The 25,997-nt window shown below is 40.0% G+C and overlaps 1 protein-coding gene across 3 annotated transcripts; it reads left to right on the top strand.

Annotated features, from left to right (window-relative positions):
- Window positions 1–432: 432 nt before the first annotated feature.
- nfat5a (nuclear factor of activated T cells 5a) lies at window positions 433–25,242 on the top strand. 3 transcript variants are annotated; one of them, XM_082159629.1, is made up of 13 exons: window positions 433–733; window positions 9,848–9,976; window positions 12,242–12,779; window positions 13,455–13,638; window positions 13,736–13,926; window positions 14,011–14,183; window positions 14,284–14,418; window positions 14,664–14,716; window positions 14,818–14,950; window positions 16,509–16,583; window positions 16,670–16,779; window positions 16,918–19,192; window positions 20,811–25,242. In XM_082159629.1, exons 1-13 carry the CDS (start codon window positions 661–663, stop codon window positions 21,029–21,031), a joined length of 4,290 nt encoding a protein of 1,429 aa, XP_082015755.1. In that variant the 5' UTR covers window positions 433–660; the 3' UTR covers window positions 21,032–25,242. The 3 variants fall into 3 exon arrangements, with proteins under 3 accessions (XP_082015755.1, XP_082015757.1, XP_082015756.1); XM_082159631.1 differs by having other exon boundaries at window positions 434–448; XM_082159630.1 differs by lacking the exon at window positions 433–733 and adding an exon at window positions 746–1,314.
- Window positions 25,243–25,997: the final 755 nt, after the last annotated feature.

Consider the following 25,997-nt stretch of genomic DNA (forward strand, 5'->3'; position numbering starts at 1 on the left):
ATCTATCTCGCCCAAGCGTAAAGCCGGATAAACACTATTACCTTTAGGCTACTGAAGTTAAGGTGATTTTTAATTAATTGAATTAAGCCTGCTGGGATAGCTTTTATCAAGGTATTATATTCCTTTGGTGGAACTGGAAAGTTATGGAGATTCAAAAATTGCTTATAAGTTAGAATATGACCAGAATGGCATGGATCTTTATTTGAACTGGGTCAATTCACTCTATTATGTATTAGTCAGGAACAATGTTTAGTTATAGATGAACAGTAGGCTTAATAATCACTGGAACTAATCATATCCAAATAATAATTAAGATACACTCAATAAATAATATGATAGACAAAGTCTAACACTTAATATGTCAGTAACAGTCGAACAATAATATTCTGTCAGATACAGTCGGGAATCGTGCGCATGCGCAGAAAGGGGGGAGGAGTCGCTGAAAAAGGTGAATGGCTCTAATGGCTGGCTAGCTAATCAGATGGAGAAAAAAAACACATTAAAATGTTCCTGAGTGTGAATTTCACTACTATACATGTGCTGTAAACCCTTTATAAGGATTTTATGATTGAACGCATCTCTCTTTCTGTATGCATTGCTCTTTAAGCCGAGAGTGATAGAGTCGTTTCCTCTGATCTCATGAGGCTTTAGCATGCTAGCATGCCCTCTGATTTTATATCTCTCCTGAGCGCCGATATCGACCCCAGTTCTCCTAAATCACTCTATTCCAAAGGTAAGAACGTGTTTTTATGATACTGCGTCCTTTCTTCATTCATTTAGGTTTGCATGCGTCTTCACGGAGGCGTTTAGTTGTGGATAAATATGAAGTATTGCTAACGTTACTTAGCACGAGAGGAGAGCACGCGCTAGCTGTGTGTATTTATAAATGCGTGTATATGTATGAGTGTAAGTGTGAGTCTATGTATGCGTGTGTGTGAGAGTCTATATATAAATGCGTGTGTGTGTGTGTGTGTGTGTGTGTGTGTGTGTGAGAGAGAGAGAGAGAGAGAGAGAGAGTGAGTGGGTGTGTGTTTGTTTACCTTTACACACATTATAACTTAGTGACTCGTGGCTCCGAGACAACCAAGGTTTGTTGTCGAACACCAAACAAGTATTTCGGACACACACTGTTGTTGTGGTGTTTTATATACACTGACTTTGAAGAACTATAAAAGTTGGACTAGTGCCATGAAGGATGATCATGCTACTGATCCACGCCTATCATAATTAATATTTCATCTGCCAACAGCAAGACATTGAGCTTGACAGCAACATGTTTCTGAATATAGCTGGCAGTGTTGGTCTCATTAGAAGGTAAGCTCATAACAGACCTGACTTGAGCATATGATGTTCATATGTTGATATGATCATATGTTGATATGATGAGGAAAGTTATACAATAAGCCAGTCCTCTGTAATGTGGATGATAGGAACAGAAACATATTTATCTTGTGGTGAGCCAATGGGAAGTGGATAACATCCCTTTTTGGGGGTTATGTGCCGATATAATGATGCAGATTTGAATATAAACTAAATGTTTTAGATTTACCAATGAATCTACAATGTGTTATAAGCTCTTTAAAGCTGTGGATTCTGGTTTGCTGTCAGTGTTTTTATTAAAAGACCTTTTGTCTGTGACGTTAAGCATTGTAGTTGTGGACTTCATGATTCTCATAGACTTAGAATGATTATTAAAAACATTATCGTTCTTAATAATCAATTTTTTTTTCTTCTATGTTTTAATTTTTACAGTAAAGCTCTTTGTCGTCACGTTGTTTGACAAAAAGTTTAATTTCATACGATTAAAATAAAATAAATGAAAGATGTATGTCTTGTTTAGTTGGGTCCTGGCACTCTGTGCACAAGGACCTTAACGGTTAGTTTCTTAAATCATCTTTGCGATAACCAATCAATGCAATTCCTTTCATCAACATAGGAGCACTTGCACTCGGTTCTTCAATCATATCAATCCTTATAATATGATTTTAACATTATAAATGAATTATATCTTTTAATATACATGCTGCCCTCCAGTCAGAGTTGGAAATGTCAAGATTTGGGTTGAAAACAGACGTTAATTTCAATTATATGTAGCCGTATTGCATAGCAGCGCCCTGGACACCACCCACCACGTCATGTTTCACGAGGGCCAGTTTAGCATGAGCGAACGGCACACACTTTTCTTCAGAACATGACTAACGCTGGTGTATTAATGGGTCTCAAGCGGTTTGACCCGGGTCACATGGCCTTTTGTGTTCAATCCACTCGACCCAACTTTGTAGTGACAGACGAGTTTAATAGTTCCTATAGGAGCTGCTCTGTAGAGGAGTGTGGTCATTATGTGGTGCCACCTGTGTTTAGTGGAGGTTTCACAAAGCCAGCGTTCACAGATGAAGTGTGTAATCAGTGTGACACTCTCCAGCTTCAGGAGCAGTGTCTCTGTCCTGTCGGATTCTTTTGAACAGATTTAATCCCTGCGATATTAAAGGTTGCCTTGGCCGAGGAGAATCGGACGATCCCACGATCTGTTTGTCGTCCGGGGATGCGGAGTGTTAAAATAGCAGGAATGCGGGACATGTGGAGTTCAGCTTCACTACAGGCACCAGGGCTTGTCTTTACTGTAGGAGTGTTGATCCAGGGTCCCGTTTCCATCTCTGTGTTTCTCTGGGCCAGAATGCAGTGGACACTACAGAATACAGTGCTTGAAAGTGCTTGTCCAGTTTTTGATCTTCAAAGTCAGAAAGTTTTGTTCGTCCACATCAGGCATTTTTTCACAGCCGTTATTTTAGCTTAATTATAGCTGTGTATTTGTGTCACAGTTTGATTTTCTATAAATGTTCATATTTATATCAACTTTATTTCACAGCAAATAATAAACACTTTGTAAACACATTGTAAAACCTTGACGTGAGATTTTGATGATTTCTAGCAACATTTTTAAACATAGGAACATATAATATAAAACATTAAAACAGAACAAGTATAGCAGATTTAAAGATTTAGGATCTGGTTTGGGACAAATGTTGATTTCCTAATTATTAACTAAAACATGAGATTATTTTACTTATTAAACTGTGATGTTACATTTTTAACAGGGGAAAAATAATGCTGTCTTTAATGATCCTACAATTTTCCTTAAAGTCCCCCTGTATTCAATAATTTTATCCCTTAAATCACCAAAATTACATATTTAAAAGTTTTTCTTCATCTCTTGAAATATCTTGAATGTACAGTAATGGCGCTTTTCCACTACACAGTACCAGCTCGCCTCGCCTCGACTCGACTCGGCTCTGTTTGGTTTTCCACTGTGTAAAAGTTGTACCTGTACCCGCTTCCAGGTACTTTTTTTCGTACCACCTCCGGCGAGGTTCTAGCGAGCTGAGGCGATACTAAAATGTGACGTGAAAACACAGCAGACTGCTGATTGGTCAGAGAGAATCGTCACTATTCACTGCGTCATCATTGCACGCGCCAGACGCAGTATCCTGAATAAAAAACAGCGAAAACAAAAACAAAAACATCCAAAAACAGCATACACTTGATATCCTCCATTGTCCTGTGTGTGTGGGTAGCGGGTGTGTCTCGCGTAAAAGATTAAGTCACGGCAGTTTCCTGCGGCGTCGCTATGACGACCAGGTACTATTGTGGAGGTACTATCTGCAATGGAAAACGGAGCGAAAAGCGAGCCGAGCCGAGGCGAGGCGAGCCGAGGCGAGCTGGTACTGTGTAGTGGAAAAGCGCCATATCTCGACAGCCTTGCCTCATTTAGTATGCGTAGTCCTATGAATATGCAAATGAGCCCCGCCTCCACTCACTCACTCAGCTCAGAGATCCACTGGTTGACGATCACACGTTGATCTGATTGGTTACAAGGTAGTTTGTGACGTCAGAAACACCAGCGATTTCAAAGCGTGTGTTTGAGACTGTCTTTGGTTCACTGCAGTTTTAAGGAGAAAATACTCAGCAATGCTGTCGACTTATGAATTTACACATGATTTGTCTTAAAGCATATTAAAAACACCACATAAACAACATTAAACACTTGATTTTCAACACAGGGGGACTGTAATGTAACGGGACACTAATTTGTACCCCATAAAGCATATAAACAATTTTATTTTATGAAGTGCGTAAGAAAGAAAAACCCTTCATAGATGGTCGGAGTACAGTGCACTCAAGCAGAATAATCTTTGGCAGTAAAAACAAAGTATTGTTTTGTTATGGGAAGTAACTCTGTTGTGTTTGGCCAGGGTTTCCAGGTAATGTGAGCGGTCAAGCCGCTTCAGTGCTTCTCTATCAGCGGCGGCGCTGTGATCATCAACATGCTGATGGAGACACACGGGCACCGGGGGACCAAGTGTCCCTCGATGAGCTCTGGCAATCATAAACACCTCCTCGCTTATTAAATATCTGCTCATCAGCACTAATACTAATATCATACAACTATATATAGTGAGCGCTCCACTGTCCTTATTATGAAGCATTTAAGACTGTTTGTAATTGCTGACAATATTTTAGTGAAATGTAGACATTTGGCTGGCTAATATGGCAGTGCTCTTTGGACTACTAGTGTCAAAATTACTAGGAGCCGGCGTTACGGATACGTGGTGTAAAATTTGTATTAATCAAAAACCATGTCTAATTAATTGAAATCATGAAACTTTCACATTTATTAAACTTGTAAAAAAAAAAAAAAAAAAAAAATTCTATGAATTGTTTTTTTCCCCACACAAATTCGGTGTTGTGTTTTTTCTGGTAATCAAATGAAGACATAAAACATTAATTTAATTTCTTTTAATCATATGAAATGAAACACGAGCTGCACAATGAGCTTTACTGTTAAAATTAAAACATGGAATACAATTTGTGATTATTCCTTAAAAAAAATAAAGTTTTGATGATAATTAGTATGTATTTGTATTAGTGTTAGTATTATTATTAGGCTACATTGAGACGTGTCTAAATTCTACTGTACAAGGTAATACATTTCTGTCAAGTTAAACCGAACTTCTATTTTGACGGGTTGCCGTGAAGACCTTTGAGTTTCTGTGAGTCATGACGATAGTTTTCCTCAAATTAAGCGGTTAAATGTTCACAAAGCGACTTTCAGCGGGTCTAGAGTCTGGAGATGAAGTTCATGTATTATGTTGTGTCCTCATGTAGGTAAAAAAAACAGCGCGAGCGTCAGTGTGTGTGTGTGTGTGTGTGTGTGTGTGTGTGTGTGTGAGGTAAATGAAACTGCGCGTCGTCAGCACCAGCACACAGAACATGCAGGATTCGTATTTAAAGAGTTTTTTTGCGGTTTAATATTCACACGGTTTGATTTTGATTGTAACATTTACAAATTCCGTAAAATTCCGCGTTATACAGTAAATTCCGTTTTTATGACTGAATTCTGCGATTCCGTCCGCGTTTCTCCATCGCGAAAAAGTGGAGCTCGCGTGTCCGTTTTTCTAAAATATATATATTTGTATGGCGGCAAATCAATGCCAATAATAAACGAGCGCACAACTGATGCGGGCGCGCGCGGTAAATGACATACGCGAGAGGATAACAGATCTACACGCGAAGAAACGGGAACTCGCGAGCTCATTCAAACCCTGCGCGCGCGCATGACATCATCTCTGCACGCAATACAAGCCCTAGCGTGCGCGCATGATCATTCCCCACGCGCTCGCGCTTGATCTGCTCTCGCCTGCTGCTTTTGCTCGCTCGAACACTTTTATTTTTGGCAGTCGAGGGGCGGGACTTACTGTTTTAATAACCTCAAATGTCATTGGTTACTTTTCCCCTTTTCCAGAAGTCAGTTGCGATTGGACGCCTGTCCAATGACTCGTAATTCACTTGACTTGAGACATGAGACATCACTTCATTTGTTTTATTTATTGTGTGTAATGTGATTTAATGCATTGTTAATATAGAATAGATTCTTACCAGATACTTTATTAACAGAAAGTCTTATTGCATTGTGTCGTTAAAAGATATTTAGGCTACAGACTATGACGCATTTCCATGGTTATTAGCATTGCAAATTGACCAAATCTTTTATAAATTTTTAGGTAATATAAGTGGTTAATTATGTTTTCTATTAAATGCAAAAGGGGTTCTGGCTTCTCAAAGTTAAGATACAGTACACAGCATGAATTAGCTTACAAATGCCTTTTCAGAATTTGCTACAAAATATAGAGGAACAAAATTAAACCCAGCAAATTAGATATTAAAATATTATATAGTGATCTTAACCATCTAACTTTTTGTAAGCTAATAACCTAATAAGAGAAAGTATGAGGCAAGTACAGTACACCGTATAAATGATTACACCCCATCTGAACATAACATATCTTCAACAAAAAAAAAGCCCTAGATAAATAAAAAAATCTGAATTTGTTGGGTCTAGAGGGGTGTAATCATTTATGCTGTGTACTGTATCTTAACTTGAGAAGCCAGAATCTCTTTTACATTTAATAGAAAATATAATAAACCACTCAAAATGGACATAATAGTAATACACAGGATGATAACAAAAGCTTACACAACAACTCTTGAATATTGATAAACAAGTAATGTATCTTTCACCCAAAGCCCTTGTTATATTTGCAACTATTTAATGGACACGTTTTACATTTCTGAGGTTCTCAGAACCAATATAATTTTGGTTGGGTAAACGTAAATAGTGGTGAATGAGAGTATAGTGGTAATGTAGTGGTGATATACAGCAAATACAGGTGAAACTCGAAAAGTTAGAACATCGTGCAAAAGTTCAAAAAAAGAAACAAATTCAAAATTAGAATATTGTGAAAAGGTTTTCATAAACTGTAAGCCATAATCATCAAAATTATAACAAATAAAGGCTTGAAATATCTCACTTTGCATGTAACAAGTCTATATATTAGTTTCACCTTGTAAGTTGAATTACTGAAATAAATAAACTTTTGCACATGAACTTATTCTAATTTTTCGAGTTTCACCTGTATGACTTTACATTCCCATTTTTCTCCAATTTATTTTAGATATTTTAATGCCAATATCACAAATCACAGTGTTATAAATATAAAATGTAAAAATGTATACAAATTTGGGTCAATTTGCAATGCTAATAACCATGGAAATGCGTCATAGTCTGTAGCCTAAATATCTCTTAACAACACAATGCAATAAGACTTTCTGTTAATAAAGTATCTGGTAAGAATCTATTCTATATTAACAATGCATTAAATCACATTACACACAATAAATAAAACAAATGAAGTGATGTCTCATGTCTCAAGTCAAGTGAATTACGAGTCATTGGACAGGCGTCCAATCGCAACTGACTTCTGGAAAAGGGGAAAAGTAACCAATGACATTTGAGGTTATTAAAACAGTAAGTCCCGCCCCTCGACTGCCAAAAATAAAAGTGTTCGAGCGAGCAAAAGCAGCAGGCGAGAGCAGATCAAGCGCGAGCGCGTGGGGAATGATCATGCGCGCACGCGAGGGCTTGTATTGCGTGCAGAGATGATGTCATGCGCGCGCGCAGGGTTTGAATGAGCTCGCGAGTTCCCGTTTCTTCGCGTGTAGATCTGTTATCCTCTCGCGTATGTCATTTACCGCGCGCGCCCGCATCAGTTGTGCGCTCGTTTATTATTGGCATTGATTTGCCGCCATACAAATATATATATTTGTGTCATTCTTTCAGGGAGAAACTGCTCTATACTGACTCCTATTGTCACCCAAAGCAATTACAGATGGCATTATAGTAAATGACGTCATGCGTTATTATGATTCAGTACACATCAATATCTTTATTGGATTATGTCATGTATTGCACACAGTGTTTATACTGTATCTTATTTTTTTGTAATATATTTCCATACTTTGCTCTTTTGGGGATCTTTGTAAATGTCTGTGACAGTAGTAGGCTTGACTTGTTCACTGCTAATAAACTCGCCTACATGTTTCACAGACTGTAATTTAGTAGACACACACACACACACCAATATTTTTGGTGCAGTTGTCTTGTCATGCACATTTATCATACCTTGATTTAGGGTGTGTTCACACTTGTAGTTTGGTTCACTTGGTTCTTTTGATCAGGAAAGTATACATTTAGGGCCGTTCACATCAAGAACGTTAACTATAACGACAACTATATTCGCGTCCACACCAGCGAACGATAACGGCCTGTTTATTCTAAACTCGCGCGTTGCGGTTTCAAAGTGTGTTCAACGTCATTGAACGAAGCTAGTTTTATCTGACCAAATTAATACAGTGGAATAAAAAAAAAAACTTCTCACTATTTATTCAGAGGGTATGAACGATTGTTTTCCAGATCCATTTTCTTGAAAAGGTGTTTAACTTGTCAAACAGTGTTGGACTTTTCTGGACCTCGGCGATTAACTTCTCCCTCATGTCCTCTACCATTTAAAATGCACGAACCCTTAAATTAGGATGGATTCTGATTGGCTGTCAGTGTTTTATTATTCAACGGCTGCTTTATTGTTATCGTTATAGCTGTGCTGTGAACTCTGCTATTCTTTAATATGGAGAACAATTTTTAGAACTATATATCGTTATCGTCCTTGGTGTGAACAGGCCTTCCACAGAACTTACCAAACGTCCAGACCAGTGCTGTATATGTGCGTATTATATATATGATGGCATTTTTTATAAGGGCTTATCAAATGTGTAATTTGGAGAATGAAGATCTGCGGTTCTGACGCCTGTACAGATCTGTGATGGGCAACGGAGCTGTTATGATGAGAATTATTGAGCATTCTGTGCTTTTTATGTCCATGTCTTATGAAATCATGTCATTTTTAGATGTCTTTGGTCCGTCATAGTTCAGTCGAACTGCACCAGAGCTAGTTTTAATCCAACCAAACCAAACCTGCCAAGTGTCAACACAGCCTTTGTGAAACAGATTGGGACCCATTAATAAACAATAACATTTTCAGTGCTGTTCAAAATCAGAAGCACCGAATGCTGCAAGATGATTCATTATTGCTCAATATTGTGTTGTTCTTGTAAAGCTATTAAATGGCTGAAAAGCTAAATTCGAATTTCTTAAATATTGGCAAAAATTTAATTATATTCGAATTCTAAAGGCAAATCTTAAAGTTAGAGGAGAAGAGTACTGTATGGTCTCCTGTGTCCACAAGAGCGCGCAGTCGAGCGCAACAAGGAAACACAAACCAAATCAAGCGTCTTTTATTGAAATGAAATGACATTCACTTTTTAAAGTGCATTAACTTTTGAAACAATTGTTCTTAGATACAATATAATTTCCTTAATGTGCATGCAAGGACAATTAGATATTGCATAAAACTGTGTAAGTGCACCTGAGAAAACATGCTTCAACACGCAGCGTAACGAACTACATGAACACACAACAGCAAACTGGCATTCAGAAACACTCCACTTCTACTCACTACATCTACATACTGTTCATCTCAAACACCAGAGGCTCAGCTTGATCTGAGTGAGTGCTGAGCGCTTTCTGTTGATGATGTGTCCAGCTGACACACACACACACACACACACACACACACACACACACACACACACACACACACACACACACACACACACACACACACACACACACACACACACACACACACACACACACACACACACACACACACAGAGCTCTGGGGAGGTTTGTGCAGGTTTGGTCAAGTGTGTCGTTGCACCATTTTTGCCACCGACTGAGAGGGTTTTCGCCAGCAGGAAGTCTTTCAAATTAACAATCTTGACACACCAAAAATTTGAATGCACGTTTTTTGCATTCGAATGTGCAGGTTTTTTGTTTTATTTTTAATTCTAGGAATATTCTAAAATGTAACGTTTATGAGTCTCTCTGTTCCAGAGTCAGTGTATGACCTGCTCCCCAAAGAGCTGCAGTTGCCCTCGGTCGCTCAGCAGGACAGCCGGTTCCCCATGAGCCAGAAGAGCGGCGGAGAGGCCGGCCCTCCTCCTGCTGCGGCCCTGGCCTCAGGTACACACACTCCGGTGCTCACGCTACACACACTCTCCTCATCATCTGCTCCACTCACCCCTGTGTGTGTGACTGCCTGTGAAGCTAAACTTCATCTGATTCCTGTGTGTCTCTGGATCTTTTTCTAGTCTTTTCTCTTTTGGTGGTGTGGTGTTAATTATCTTTTAAAAATTTTTTGTGTTGGTTTGTGCACATTTCTTTCTGGTGCCTCTGACCCGTGCTACCCGTTTCACTCGATGTCACACTCTTTTAAAACCCATCTGGACATCCAGACCTTTTAAGTTTTTTTCTTTTTCTTTTACATGTTTTTTTTCTCTCTCCTTTTGATCATTTCAGATTTTGCAGACGAACTTGTTTCGAGTGTTTTACTTGACCTGTCCCATTAAACCTGTTAAAAAGAGCTTCCTGTTATTGAGGTTGAGTGATTTCCTGACCATGTTCTGGAGTCTCGGCCTGTTATGGTTGAAGCCAGTCAATGAAATATAAACAGCACTCACTGGCTGGCAGCGGTCCAGCGCATTAGATGACACCTAAAATAATTTCATTAGAAGCCATTTTTTATCTTTGTCTACAAATATATTGGCGTTAGGCCTAATTTGAGGCTTTTCTCTTAATCTTTTCGCTTCTTTTTGGGAAGGCTTCTTTCAACTAATGATAAAATGGCTTGTAATCTGAATAGGGCTCGGCAATATAGCATAACAAAAGAAACCCAATATTTAATATGACTCTATATTCATACATTTACAGTCTTGTGTATGTATGTGTTTGCTCTGGAAAAATCTTTTAGGTTTTTTCAACAGCCATTGTTATCAAGTAAATATAAAAATAATGTAATGCACCAATATAAAAAATTATTTGATGCCCCAATATAACAATACATATTAACAGGATAATGCTTAATACAGTATTTAATAGTCTGGATGAAATCAAAATAGATTGTTTTATTTCTTAATGATTCACTCATCTGTGCTTTTTTTTTTAAAATGAAAATTCATCGACTTAATCTTTAATCAACATGTCATATCTTGTATTTCCTGTAATTATTCTCACTTCTCTTTACTGACATATGAAAAAGGGATGCACCTATATGAAAATATGAAAAATCCAATGCCACACAAGGATGTCTGTAAACCTAGAGCGATGATGTAAACAGATACTTTTGGTTAATTTAATATATTTGCAGAAATTAATCCAATTTCTATAAAAAAAAAAAAAAAAATTGTTTAAAATCACTTTGATATTCACAACTTTGCTTCAACAACAAAATAATACCAAATATATTGCCCAGTTCTAATTAAAAGGCAATACTCTGAATGCAAATATATTTGCAAGTAAGTAGCCAGGCTAATGTTACTCTACCTCCTGTTTTGACAGAAAGCTGAGGGATCTTTAAGCAAAGGAGCCCAAACAAATATCAGTTTATGCATCAATAAATTTGATGGATCAACCAAATCCAGCACCAAACTAGGACAGTAAAAAAAAAAAAAAAAAAAAAAAATTCTGGACCAAAACTGGCCCAATAAATTAGTAATTTATAAAAACAGATGTTTTTATGAAAATGTGGATTTTTTTGCTCATGATTCTGACCAAAATTTGCAGATATCTACATTGGATGACCAGCACTTATTGTTTATTCGCTGTCATTTGTCGTTTTTATTCCAGGGAGTTCCCTCTGAATCAGGGAGAGTCTGCATATAAAATGGTCTGCAGTTCTCTGCTTCGTAGGTCAGAAGCTTGTTTATTCTGTCTCCATGGCTACGCTCAGTCCCAACCAAATTGTCCAATTGGCATGCATTAGTCAACACCTCAGAATTTTCATTGTCCAATATTATGTGTCTAAGAGAGGCTGTTTTGAATAGATCAGCTCTGGGTTATCATCAACCAGTACCAGTTCGCCCAATCGGCATGCATTACTCTCAGAGTTATAATTGGCCATTAGAACTTGTCTGTGAAAGGCTTGAATAGATCAGCACTGGGTTATGCAGAAGTGACAACAAATGCTCTGTATACCCCTTATGCATGTTTATTTTTTGCTTTTTTATGGTAGGATTCAGTTATTGAGCCAAATAACATGAAAGAAATAAGGTATTGGACAATGTATACGCTTAATTAGGCTTACTTTTAATTAGCAATTTAATACCACGACATTCAAAACAGATAAAGGGCATTGACCAGACACCATGTCGAGTTTCACTGCTTGATCGGGACTGCTAGCCAGATTTAAAGGGACCGGTTTTTAACCGTTCTGCATTGTGCACACTACAGATGCTGCCGCCACATGCACCGCTGCCTCCTCCCCTGGAGGACTCAGCACCCTTCCTTCCTGTCCCAGCATGCTCTCTGCTACCTCCGCCCAGGAGCAGGCGTCCAGGCTCGGGCCCGCCCCCGAGGGGGTGCCCGAGAGAGTGGTTGTGGAGCCCGGTTCAGCTGCGGGCGAGAGCCAGGCGACCCCCTCAAAGCGCCGCACCGTCCTGAGCATCTCCCCGCCTCCCGAGGATCTGCTCGACGACAGCCGGATGTCCTGCCAGGATGATCTGCCCCCCAACCCGGACTCGGAGCAGAGCGGGAGCATGTGGATGGACGACTCGGTGTCCAACTTTAGCATGGGCAGCAGCAGTTCGTACAACGACAACACTGAAGTGCCCAGAAAATCTCGAAAGAGAACTCCTCGGCAGCGGCCGGGGCCGAAACCCGCGGCCCGCGAGGAAGCCGGCATGGATGTGTTTGATGCAGACAGCGCTAAAGCGCCACACTTTGTTCTTTCACAACTGGGTTCAGACACCAAAGTCACACCCAAAGTGAGGTTGGTGTCCTTACATTTTCTAAGTTTGCGCCACAAAAAAATGCAATAACGAATAGGGCTGCAGGATTAATCGCAATTTACATGAAATCGCACTTAAACCGATTTGGCTTATCGTGATTATGAAATTGCAACGGCTGCGATTATTTATTTTTTTAATGCGCAGCTTGTCATTGATGATCGGCTCTGTAAACGCTGCTCACTCTGAAAGCACTGCGAGTTTGAGTCACTTATAAAGTGCATTTGAAAAAGCAACACACGTCGAACATCTTTCCAAACATGGAATACACGTGTTTATTAGTTATGTTTAATCAATCAAAGCTTTTCAATCTTCTGTTTATTCAGCTGCAGCGATGATGCCCATAGGAATGATGTGTGTTATTGTATTTTTGCGGCGGGGCATATTTGGTGGGTGTGTGTGAGACGCCCTCTGGTGTTCAGAGGGATATGTGATATGTGTGTGAGACGCCCTCTGGCGTTCAGATGGAGCAGCATTTACTACCGATCAGCCGCTGCACTGACAAGCTGCACATAAAATAATCACAGCCTTTGCCAAATCGCGTGCGGTTTCATTGCGATTTAATCGTTCGGCCCTATTTGCGCCTCAAAAAAATTCAACATTCATTTTAAAAACGTCATAGAAGATATTTGAATTGCTTTCTTGTATTATACCTTTAGCTCCCTGGAAGTGTCAAACAATCAGAAAGGGGGGATTCTCTCCATTCAGTACCCGCAGAAGAGCGAAGGGAAGGAGCTGAAGATTTTGATTCAGCCAGAGACACAGCATAGAGCACGATACCTCACAGAGGGAAGTAGAGGATCCGTCAAAGACCGTACCCAGCAAGGATTCCCTACAATCAAAGTAAGAATTAAAAAAAAACATTATATTATTCGGACAAATATGCATTTATGGAAGTAATACAGTTTATATGGTAATGTTTCTATATGTGGTACATCAGTTAGAGGGAGTGAGTGAACCAGTGGTGCTCCAAGTATTTGTGGCTAATGACGCTGGACGTGTGAAGCCTCATGGGTTTTATCAAGCCTGCAGAGTGACGGGGCGCAACACGACGGCATGTAAGGAAGTGGATATCGAGGGGACCACAGTTATTGAAGTGAACCTTGAGCCGACCAGCTCTATGACCCTACCGTAAGGATCATTCCGTCTGTTGTCTAATCACTTACAGTTAATGTGTTTTTGTTTAGTAAAGTGTAATGGGATGTGTGTTGGCAGCGTGGACTGTGTGGGAATCTTGAAGCTGAGGAATGCCGATGTCGAAGCTCGTATAGGGGTTGCTGGCTCCAAAAAGAAGAGCACTCGAGCTCGTTTGGCCTTCAGAGTGAACATACCAAGACCTGACGGATCTGTCCTAACCCTTCAGACTCTCTCCTCTCCTATCTTATGTAGTAAGTGCAAAGGGTAGCAGGGTATAGATTTGATGTTACGGGATTTTATTTTCCACATCTGTCAGTGGTTGTAACTATATTCTTTGTGTCACATTTTCAGCTCAACCTGCTGGAGTGCCAGAAATCCTTAAGAAGAGTCTTCACAGTTGTTCTGTCGCAGGAGGAGAGGAGGTCTTTATCATCGGCAAGAACTTTCTCAAAGGAACCAAAGTTCTTTTTCAGGAAAATTCTACAGGTAGTGCATGCATGGACATCTTATACCATAAAACTTTATACTGGGTATTAGCATAATGCCCCACATGGCAATGATGGGATAGCATTGCATACTTTTGTTGCGCTGTCACCTTTCAGAATGCAAGGACACATGAAATTTAGCTTGCATAGTATGATGAACATACTCCTACTCCTTATCTGTCCAACGTATGTGGAATGTTTTGCCAAGTACATCTTTTTCCTTCCTGTTTTAATTTTTCTTTCCAGATGAGAGTGGCTGGCAAGCTGAAGCAGAAATTGACATGGAACTTTTCCATCAGGCAAGTGGAAGACATGGCATTACAGTATTTAGCTCTTGTAAAAATACTTATCATTCAAAAATATCTTGTCTAAAGCATCTTCTCAACATAATTCGATCCAGAATCATCTAGTGGTGAAGGTTCCCCCATATCTTGACCAGACAGTGGCCGCCCCAGTCTCTGTTGGGATTGCCGTAGTGACAAACGCAGGGAGAACGCATGATCTACAGCCTTTTACCTACACTCCGCTTACAGGTTGGTAAAGAGAGAATATATTTATAATATTAACAGGTATCCAGCTCAGAAGTTCATTAGAAAAAAAGTAAGGATGTGTTGACTGTAAGCAAGGGGTGTCATTTTCTTATTTGTGAAGTCCCAGACATGCAGTACTCTACAATAAAAATGTGTCTTATTGTAGAGTTAGAACCTGTCCTATTTTATTGGAAATGGCTGTGGTTAGGGACTTAAACAACCAATCATTTGGGTCTTATTTTAGGAGTGGGGTTAGGGATACTCTTTGGCCTTGTTTGAAAGGAATGTTTTGCAGGACCAACAAAAGATGGTGAGCCATATGCATGTCTTACTTGGGTAAGTTGGGTAAAGTATATTTGGGTACATCCAGCAAAGTTACTTTGGTAAAACAGGTATGGAATTGTGAATCTTTGTATAGTTGAGACTTAGCTCATGAATATTAATTTGGTCATGCTGATATGGTGCTTTGTAACTCTCTTGTGGCGCTTTTCCACTGCATGGTACGGCTCGGTTCGGCTCGACTCGGCACGGAACGGTTCGGCTCGCTTCGCTTTTCCACTGCGTGGTACGACTCGGCTCGGTACGACGCGGTTCGGTTCGCTTTAGCTCGGTTGCTTTTCCACTGCGTGGTACGACTCGGCTCGGTACGACACGGTTCGGTTCGCTTTAGCTCGGTTGCTTTTCCACTGCAGTTAGTACCGCTTCAAAGTGGGTGTGACTGATCGTTATAGTTGCCGTCTCTACTGCCATGACATCATCATATTAAATGCGAATTTTTCATTCCAAGTTTCCCCATCCGCTCCTCGGCAACCAACGAGAGGAAATTCTGCACCTCGTCCACTGACCACGATTCAGCCATTTCTTTTTTTTAAGTTTATACTTTTTTTTTTTTTTTTTTTTTTTTAAGCAAATACTTTTAAAACAGGCGCGACAGCGTTGGCTGTTGTCTACTGGCTATTTAAATCTAGCGGGTTTAGTGTCTCGTGTTGTAAATACAATGACGCTGGTAGTGATGATTCTGTCTGACCAATCAGTGATCTGCAGTGTTTTCACGTCACATTTTAGTATTAGTACGGTACGCTTGGAACCTCAACAGAGGTGGTACCATTTAAAGCGAGCTGAAGCGAGTGGTACCGTACCGTACCATGCAGTGGAAATGCGTCATAAGTGAGCCGTACTGAACCGAGCCGTACCGTACCATGCAGTGGAAAAGCGCCAAAGCGTGCCGAACCGAACCGAACCGTACCATGCAGTGGAAAAGCGCCATTGGAGTGTCCAGTTTTATAGGATTGGTATATTTGCTCCTGAATGCTATCTGACAGCAGGCGACAGAAATGCAGGATGAATAGTGCTGCAGCTGCTAGTTGAAACGAAATACATCAAAAACAATGTCTTAGTATCTTTGGCTAAAGATTACAGGCTATTGTTTTTGTGAATATTGCCATCAAGTATCTTCAATTTACCTGTTTTGGTGACACCCCTTAATGGGACAAAGTATAAGATTGCACTTCCACACTATTAGATGATGTCATCATTCATTATTTTAACTCTCTTCATACAGAGAAAGTTGAAATACCAGTGAAGTCAGAACTGCCAGCCACAGTCAAGGCTTGTACCTTTGAAGAGCAGATTAAAGGTGTGGTATTATCAAAAATATTTTCATGCTTTGCTGCCAAACAGCTTTAAAGTTTGAGCTCAAATGTTTCATGACTTTGTTTACAGCAATGCAAACAGAGACCAGTTGTCTAAACAATGTCTTATTGTTACCTATGGTCAAACGAGAAGAACCTATGGATGTCTCCTGCAACGTAACACCTTCAGACATCTTTAAGGTACTATCATTTTTAAAGCCCATCCCTTTTGAGTTCATTTTCCAGTTTTAACCTTGGAATCCTTTAGTTTAAGAAAGTACTGTTTTTATGAATGGGGCATTAAAATTAACAGATTCTTTTCTTATTTTCGCAATACAGCCTGTAGAGACCCTTAGTTCAACCCAACAAATCTTGGAGATAAGTACTGTCCTTCCCTCTGCCACTAAGTCTTTTCCGAGCCCTGTGGCTCTCCAACCTGTTGACTCACCACAGTCGTCGGCTCAAATATTTACGACTCAAGAAACCTTGTCCACCATTCAGAAGCAGGACATTCCTTCCCCTGCATCGTTCCAAGTGTCCTTGTCAGAAGACACAACGGTTCTCCAGCCGGTTCCCCCTCAGGTCCCTCAGCAGTTTTTGCGGGAAACACCAGAAACTTTGTCTCCAGAAGACAACAGTACGGATGGAAGTGGAATGGTATTGGTGGGCATAGACTCTCGTAATCCTCCATCCCAGCAGCCACAGGTTCAGGCGCTTTTGCCCCAGGATGGGGTTGCACAGCTAGAGAGAGCAGTAAGAGAGCTGCAAGCACAACAGCAACTAAACTCTGTACTTTATAGCCCAGCGCCGTCTGCGGAGAGCCTTCAGCAACACGTCCAGGAAAACATGAACAGTTTAAGGTTGGGTGGAAATGAGACATCTCTAACCAACCAGCAACAACAGCAGCAAGAGCAGAATATATTGGAGAATCTACATCAACAGCAACAGAAGGCACTTGTGGATCTACAGCATCAACAAACAGTCCTTGAAAATTTACATCAACATCAGAAGGTCTTGGAAAACCTCCAGCAACAGGCTCTTGGCAACATTCAGCAGCAGCAGCAAACACACAAAGTTTTGGAGAATCTACAGCATCAACAACAGCACCAGAAAGTTCTTGAGAACATTCAGCAACAAAGTTCAATAGTGACTCTGCAGCATCAAAAAGTAATTGATAATCTTCAACAGCAGCAACAGCATCAAATAAATTTAGAAACTCTTCAGCATCAGGAAGTTTTAGAGAACCTAAAGCAACATTTGCAGTCAGAGCTCTTGCAGACACAGATTCCAATGCAGTGCACACCGAGCTTCACCAGCGAACAGCAAAGCTCCTCACAGACGAATACTCTATCGCAGCCCTCAGAAGGCTTCCTCCAGAACCCACCCCAGCAGCAGTTACAGCAGCAGTCTGCACTTTTCCAACAGACTGGAGGTCTTATGACCATTCAGACATCTAGTTTTCTGCAGCAGCCATCCTCTCAACCTTCACCTTCTCAGCCACTCTTTCAGAGTCATAACCCCTTGACTGAGACACAAGACTCGCAGACAGTACTCTTTGGATCCACAAAGTCCCCACAGGTTCAAGCAGCCTTATTTCCTGGTACCATGACAATGCTAACAAGCACCAATCTACCCACAGAACAGCAGGCTCCTTCAACTAGCCTGTTTATTACGCAAAGTGTGTTGCCTAGCCAGCTGCCATCGGATAATAACCAGAACCAGCAGCAGCAGCAACAGATAACTTTCCTCACACCCCTGCAGACTTCTGGAACAGACGCCCAGACTGTCTCACTTTTTCAGGGACAAACACAGTTGTCCACCCCAATGGAACAACAGGCTCCCCAACAACAACAGATGGCAACACCCCAACAAGCCCCTCTTTTCCCAAATATTGCCACAATATCTCCAAATCAGCAACAAACGCAGACAGGCATATTGTTCTGTACCACAACCATTAATCCCCATGATCTGCCCCAGGCTCTGTTATTCAGTGGTCAGAACCAAACTTCACTAGGAAGTGACCGCCTCCCAGAAAATATCTTTCAGGAGCAGCAACCCATGCAAGTTGTTCCCAGCTCTGAAAACGTTACTGCGAACAACCCTTCAAACCAACCTACCGTTCCGACAGTCCAGTCGACTCAGAATCCATCAATTATTTTTCCGCAAGGCAGTGTTGTGAATGTTGCCCAGCAAGACTCGGCAGAGCCCATGTCTTTTCAAGACCAGAGCACCATTGTGAGTGACTCGTCTGCCAGTATGCCTTCAACACGGACAGAACTTTTTCAGGATCAGCAACCTATGCAGGTTGTCCCCAGTGCCACCAGCGTAACACCTGTCTCTCCTACAGACCAACCTTCTGTCAACAATTTTTTGCCTCAGTCAGCAATTTTAGCCCTGCAAGGTGGTGTAAGCTCTCAAGACTTGCCTCCGACTGCGGCAGCAGCCACTATATTCAGTGGACAGAGTGGTGTAGCAGTGAGCGGCCTACAGAACTCCACTCCCACCACCCCTCAGCAACCGCCCAGCCAACTCTTTCAGACCGCTATTGGGGGAACTCTCAGCCAGCCTGGACAGCCAGGACAAGCAGGCCTTTTTCTCTTTGAGATTCCCAGTGGTAAGTGCAATTAAGTCAACATGCAATTAGAGTTGCAGTCATAGCAAATAACAATAGATTTGAGGGGAAAAAACGGGGTACTATTGGGACATGCTTTGGAGCAGTCCTTCATCACTGCACATTTTGCACGTCTCCCTCATTGGACACACCTAATTTAAGTCTTGCAGTCTCTATTTAGTGAGCTGGTGAGTTCAATTAGGTGTGTTAGATGAGGGAGAAATGCAGTTATGAGGGGTCAAAAACCCTCTTCAGAAGTTTTTTTTGAGATTCCCAATGGCCAGTGCTATTAAGTCAACAATAAATCAGTTAAAATCTTCGCAAATGACTGCAGAACAAAAATACCATTGGGTCATTTTGAGATGTTCTGAAAGATAATTTTGTCGTTGACCCAGTCCAGGGGCCGGTTGCTCAAGCTGGACGTAAAAAAGTTTGGTGTAAGCCAAACTGGACTTAGTTACATCCAGCTTTCCGATGGATATTTATACCTGTTGCACCATCTAAAACTACGACTAGGCGCAGCTACGCTTAGCGTAGATGATGCGCGTACACCCTGACATTGCACTGATACACTGATGCCGTTCGCATTACTATGGTTACAAATTTTTATTTACTCCAACGAATAGATGAAAAATTACTGCTGAGCCGAAAAAAAGAAAATTTAATTACTCCGATTGTGAAACAAGAAAAATTTAGCATATGCATATTTTGGTATGCAAGCAAAACAATTCGGGGGCAAAAGATAACAGCGGCAGTAAATTAAGCTGAGGGTGGGCTAGGAAATGTGTCTGTTACATGTTGTAACTGTGGTGATAACTCGTTGATTAATTCTAACAATTCAACCCTGCTGAAACGAAAACGTTCAATAAGTTCTCTGTCTCCATATATATCTAGAGGATTGGTTCTGTCTCTCATTAGGCTACTCTTTCACGCCGGAAAGCCCGCCGATCGTGTAGCCTGTATACCAGACGCGCCATTGTCTCAACGTTTTTATTTATCTTTATTTTCACCATGGAAACAAGTAAAGACTTCTCACTTTACACCTACCTTTGAATAGGTGTAAGATTTAGTCTCAGTCAGATGTGCGCTACTCCCAGATGGTGCAACAGGTATTAATTCTACGCAGGACTTAAAGCGCATTTTAAGTTAAGCTTAGTCTAACGACCGGGTGTACGTCCAGCTGGTGCAACCGGCCCCCAGGGGTGTCGAAACCTGCTCCTGGAGGGCTACTGTTCATCAGAGTTTGGCTCCAACTTGCCTCAACACTCGTGCCTGGAAGTTTCTAGAATGACCTTTATAGTAAGACCTTGATTATCTGTGTTGCTTTGGGGTTCGCAACTAAACTCTGCAGGACAGTGGACCTCCAGGAGCAGGACTGGACACCTCTGACCTAGTCCCTATTAAGTGGGTTCTGGTATTGGAGTAGTCGTCCACTGTGGAATGACAACATTTAATGATCCAGTAAATTCCAGATGGTTAAAACCAAGTCTGTCCTACATTTATTTTCTCATGAATCAATGTGTACACCTTCAGATATGTTGCATTAACTTTCTAAATTGGCTTTATTGCAGAATGTGCCTTTCACGGCCTCAAAAAGCCTAATCTTTCTGTGTTTTATTAGAGTGTGGACAGCTAATAAACTCTCCTGGTCCGGCGTTGTCAGATCAGCTCGTCACCATGGGTCACCCTGGTTCGGATCAGAATCAGACCCAGCTTCAGAATAATGCGCAGATTCAGACCTTACTGGACCAGTCCAACAACCTTGACGACAAGATAGACGAACTTCTGGAACGTTTTCAGGAGCAGGGAAAGACGCTTCCTAGGGATTTCTTGGACCATTAAAGATGAGTAGTTAGAAACCTCACTTCAGTAGACCACCGTCCTCACTGCTTGTCGTGTTCCTTTACATCTTGCGTCTTATGTCTGTATTATCTAAACTTATCTAAGGGTCGTCTCAGTTGGGGGTCTTCACTTATATCTATGTTTCTGAAAGCTTGTAATGTGTTGTTTTGGCGGGACATGTTAGCTATGGATATCGCCATGGCTCCTTTTCTTAATGGACATAAAAGGGTCCACTTTATTGCGGCCACTGTTTGGCATGTCAGCATATCATGTGACCCATTAAGCCATTAAGTATATTGGCACTTTGCTACTTTGTATTGTGTTCTTGACTTCCAGTTGAATCTCCTCCATTTATTGCCACTGTTAATCTGGGGTTTTTTTTTTAGTAGAAACCAACCTAGTACAATATTAAATCAAAAACTCTCTGTTGCCGTTGAGATACTAATACATTGTGAATGAATTTGAAATATATTTAGCACTTTAGGGAGTTTCTACCGTAACCGGAGATTATCCCTTTTAGCTTTGTAACCCATGCGTGTCTACTTGGCTGATGAAGCTTTTCATGTTTTGATAGTCATAATGCTTTTCTAAAAAAATGTGTTTGTGTTTCATTACTCTTCAGTGTCTCTTTTCTGAATATAGCCTATTTTATGAGCCATGTTTAATGTTTTTTTTTGTGTGTTGAATGTTTGACATGTCCACCTAATCTCTCCGTTTTCTCATGACATTTACAGTGAAGATGCTCAATCACTCCTACTCTTTTCCTCTGTTTTAGTTTTTATGTAACTTTATTTTATTTAAATGAACAAGAGGTCCAACTTGTAGACATGAATTCCTATCAGGGATGTGAAAATGTGCAACATTGCCATTGAGAGATATGTGAACTGATTGTATTATCATCCAGCAGAGGGTCTACGATGTGTTTGTGTGTGTGTGTGCTCAGCAGAAAGACATGTTGCTGTTCGTACTATATAAGATGCAGCTATGTTTTTGAATTATATGTGGTTCATGGAGATTATTCAAATAAGCACAAGCTTGGGAAGAGGGGTTTGTTGTGGTGGTGGATCATGTCGTTCCGAACTCGTATGAGCTTCTCTCATCTCTGGTACTCCAAAAAACGAAACATAAATTGAAGATATTTTGCTTTAATGAGATTTAAGAGTTACCAAGGATCCTCCTAAAGGATTTTTGACAGCTTTCAAGCCATTGAATGATTCAGAATTTCTCCTTTTGTGTTCCACAGACGAATGAAGATCATACATATTTTGAAAGACACGAGTGTGAGAAATAATGACAGGATATTTATTGCTGATGTGAACTATCACAGCTATGAGTGTTTTTGGGCAGCTTAAAATGGTAGATAGGTCCATATTTTCCATGAGGGTTTAAGAAGGAATTGGTTTCCCCCCCCCCCTCCTTAAAGTTACAATAAACCCCATCTATAATCAGATAGACTCAAGGCCCAGTGAAAATCAGAGAAAATCCCAAGATTTAAAGCAAGCTATGAGGAAGAGATTGCTTCATACCATCACTGCACGACAATCTCGTCATACAAGTTATAAAAACGAAAGCTCATATCGCTCAGAAATCCTTTATTTGGCGCGAACTGGAAGATTTCTCTAGGCGTAGTGTACGCTGGGACTCGTACAGGGTTTAATATAGACAGAATGCTGCTACATTTTGTCATGACGGATACGAATGGGTTGCTCAGTTTTTAAATGGTTTGAGCTGTTAATTATTTGTGCTATAAATACATTTTGGAGCATTGTAGTTTCCCCGTCTCACCCTTTACCGAGGAGATCATTGCTCAGAATATTTTATTAAATCACATTTATTTGACATTTTACTTGTTCGTAGACACATGCAGTGTTTTTAAAAAAAGCTTTTTTTAAGACTTCACATATTTTCGACGTACTCTATTCTAAGAAGCAGCTTTTGCATTGACAATATTTTCTCATGCAAACATAATGTGAGGCAGTTCTATTTAAAATCTTCATAAACACCTTTGCTTTGATGCGTCAGTTATTTTTTTACGTCAGACCTGTTCTTGTCTTTTAAATTCTTTTCTTTAAAAAAATAAAATAAAAATGCTTTATGTGAAATTTGCATAACAAATTGTAAATAGTAGATCGGCTGTTTCACGTGTGCTGTTCCTTTGTGAGGTAGCAGTTTGTTAAAAGCGTGCTCTCTTTGTAGTGAAACATAATATCTCACCTGCAGGTGAGGCGTACATACAGTATTTTTGTAAGACTGAATTTCCAAATGTACTGTGTACATTTTAAACATGTAAAAGTGAATTTGTCCCTTTTGCAGTACTGTACTTCATATGTCAATATTCAGAGCGGTGGAAATGATGGGTTTTGTTACAAGATGGAGATTGTTATTCGTTTGGGAAGTGAAATTCAAATATTGTCAGTTTCTAAACAATTAAATAAAACGAGGCTGGTTTTGGTTGTGGGTGAATCTCTCACACAGGGTGAAACTCGTGTCATATTCCACCCCGAAATCAAAAAAACAAAACGGCTGATAGTTGAGCACATTTAATTCTCTTTCGCCTAATAAATCTTATTGTAATATGAAAAAAAAAAGATTAAGTTAAATCGTTAAGTACAGTAAATACACACATTGGTACTATATGTTGTACTGAATCTGATTTTCATGGCTGTTACAGTATTGTTGTTTTAATTAGTAATGAAAATAGAGTTTTGATTTTGATTTTGGGGTGAAATATGACCTGGATGTTTCTTAATTCGATATTTAGGCTAATGTTCTGGAACTTGGGTTTCATGCAAAGCCATAAAACAAGAAAACTGGGACTGGAAAGAATGTGTGTGTGTGTTTGACCTCATGGTGTAGGACATATTCACTCTACATCAAACCTAAGGACCAATTCAGAAGAATATTTTCTCAAAACAAGGCAGCAAAATCAATGTCTTTTGATTTAAAGTAGTCATTTGTCCATTCTTGTTCTTTTTTTTTTTTCTTTTTTTTGGGTACTGATGCTCCAGCTTATGTCAAAATCATATTTCTGCACAAATCCATCATTAACATTTTAAAGAGGTTGATTTCTATTTTTTACTTTCCATCATACTGTGCTTTTTGATTGAAAGTACTTTGTGCCTTTGCAAGCCTTTCCTCGTACTTCTAAAGGACCTTTGTATATAATGAAATACTTAGATGTAGTGATTACTAGTTCTTAATCCACAAGTAAAAGACTACGGTTTGGTTTTTGGTTTGTAATTGACATTGTCTGGTCAGATTGTCTTTAACCAGTCTGTAAGTGTAGTCTCGAATACATCTGAACATTTATATCATGAAACTGCTATGCAGCCTCTACTCACTTTTATTTTACTTGTATTTAAAACATTGACATTCTCATCCACTGGTGGTTATTGCCTCTTGAAATTTGTAAGATCAAGGTTTTCGAGATTGTTGTCGATCTCAATGATTACAGGTTTTCTTGTTTGTTTGGGCAGTGGGTTTTTGAAGAACTTTTGTTAGTAAATGTTAAATTAAAAGAGGTTTGAAGAGCGCTTACCCCAATCACCAGCTGTTGTGTGTGTGTGTGTGTGTGTGTGTGTGTGTGTGTGTGTGTGTGTGTGTGTGTGTGTGTGTGTGAGGGGCACATTTTAAATGCACTCTTTGTACACAGTTTTTAATTTCGTTTGCTTTTGTTTGATGTGATTGTCCACTGCTTTTAAAGTTGTAACAGGACAGTGGTTCTCAACCCCTCTCATACACTAGGAGTGTTGATGGATTCAAATCTATAATTCTGCTTAATTTTGTGATTTCAGAGTTTTCGAGGAACCGTGTGTACCAACAACAGTTGTTAATGGGATTGATCTTAAATCGGTCAGTTCCACAGTGGAGGTGTTGGTTAGCTTGGACCAAATTTCCACATTGTGTTTTGGTTGTTAAGTGGCGCATTGCACGTCCTATTTCCACATTTATTATAACTTATTTTAAATAAGCCATCTCTCTGGCCCTTTGTAAGTCGGCTGGCGCCCCCTACTGGCCTCCTGGTTCAGAACCACTGTTTATAGGGATTCAACCGTTCATTCATGAGTGTGTAAGAATGACGTTCAGTATCGTGAACTAATGACATCTGATGTTTTTTTTGTTTTTGCTTTAATCAGTACATTTGTATACTCCTGCAGTTATATTTCTGTAAGATGTGCTGCTATATGAATAAAGATAGATATGAAGTTCTTTCCCTTGTGTCTTGTATGTTTTGCTATAGGTGTTTACAAACACATTTTGCACTATATGCACTTTTAATGACACTTCAGGTTCTATTAAACAATCAAAATATGAGGAGTATGTCATATTGGGAAGATGAATATACTCTAAACTTGGTTAAGTTATTAAATTGACAAAATTGCTTGGCAAACTCCAGCATTTCTCCAGTTTCATTGTATTATGCTAAGGCATAGGGGAAACAAAAGCTCACTGGAAATAAAGCATATGTTGACTACAATGTAATCAGTTATTAATATTTTGTTGGTTCTCCCTTGTTTTTGTGTACAGCGTCCATTCTCCTGGGCATCGACTCAATAAACGTAACTTCTTCCCAATCCTCCTTGAGTTCTTCCTAAAGTTGAGATTCATTGGAAGCCCTGCATGACTTCTCACAATTCAGCTTTATAATTTCCCAAAGGTTCTCAATGGAAACTGAGATTTTGAAATGCTGAGCATGAACACTTTCATTGTGCGCAGCTTTGTTGCATGAGCATCATTATCATGTCTGGAAATACATATTTGATCTCCAAACAAATCCTCCATATTTTGCTACATTGTGTTCAGCAGGATTCCCATGGATTGGCCCATTTTCAAAGTGGCAGCAACTTTGATGATCCTTCCAGCTCCAGTGTCCTCAATCCCATGATGTTTCCCATGCCGTGTGTAACGGAGCCACACATGTGTTTGGTGTGAAACACTCCAGTCGTCTCCTACGAACACACCCGAC

Source organism: Leuciscus leuciscus (genome assembly GCF_965113295.1).
Source record: "Leuciscus leuciscus genome assembly, chromosome: 25".
In the NCBI taxonomy this organism is placed as follows: domain Eukaryota; kingdom Metazoa; phylum Chordata; class Actinopteri; order Cypriniformes; family Leuciscidae; genus Leuciscus; species Leuciscus leuciscus.

Coding starts and splice junctions, on each gene's coding strand:
- nfat5a (XM_082159629.1), top strand. CDS start 661: ATGCCCTCTGATTTTATATCTCTCCTGAGCGCCGATATCGACCCCAGT. Junction 13,927..14,010: donor ACCAGCTCTATGACCCTACC/GTAAGGATCATT, acceptor GTGTGTTGGCAG/CGTGGACTGTGTGGGAATCT. Junction 14,951..16,508: donor TACCTACACTCCGCTTACAG/GTTGGTAAAGAG, acceptor CTCTTCATACAG/AGAAAGTTGAAATACCAGTG.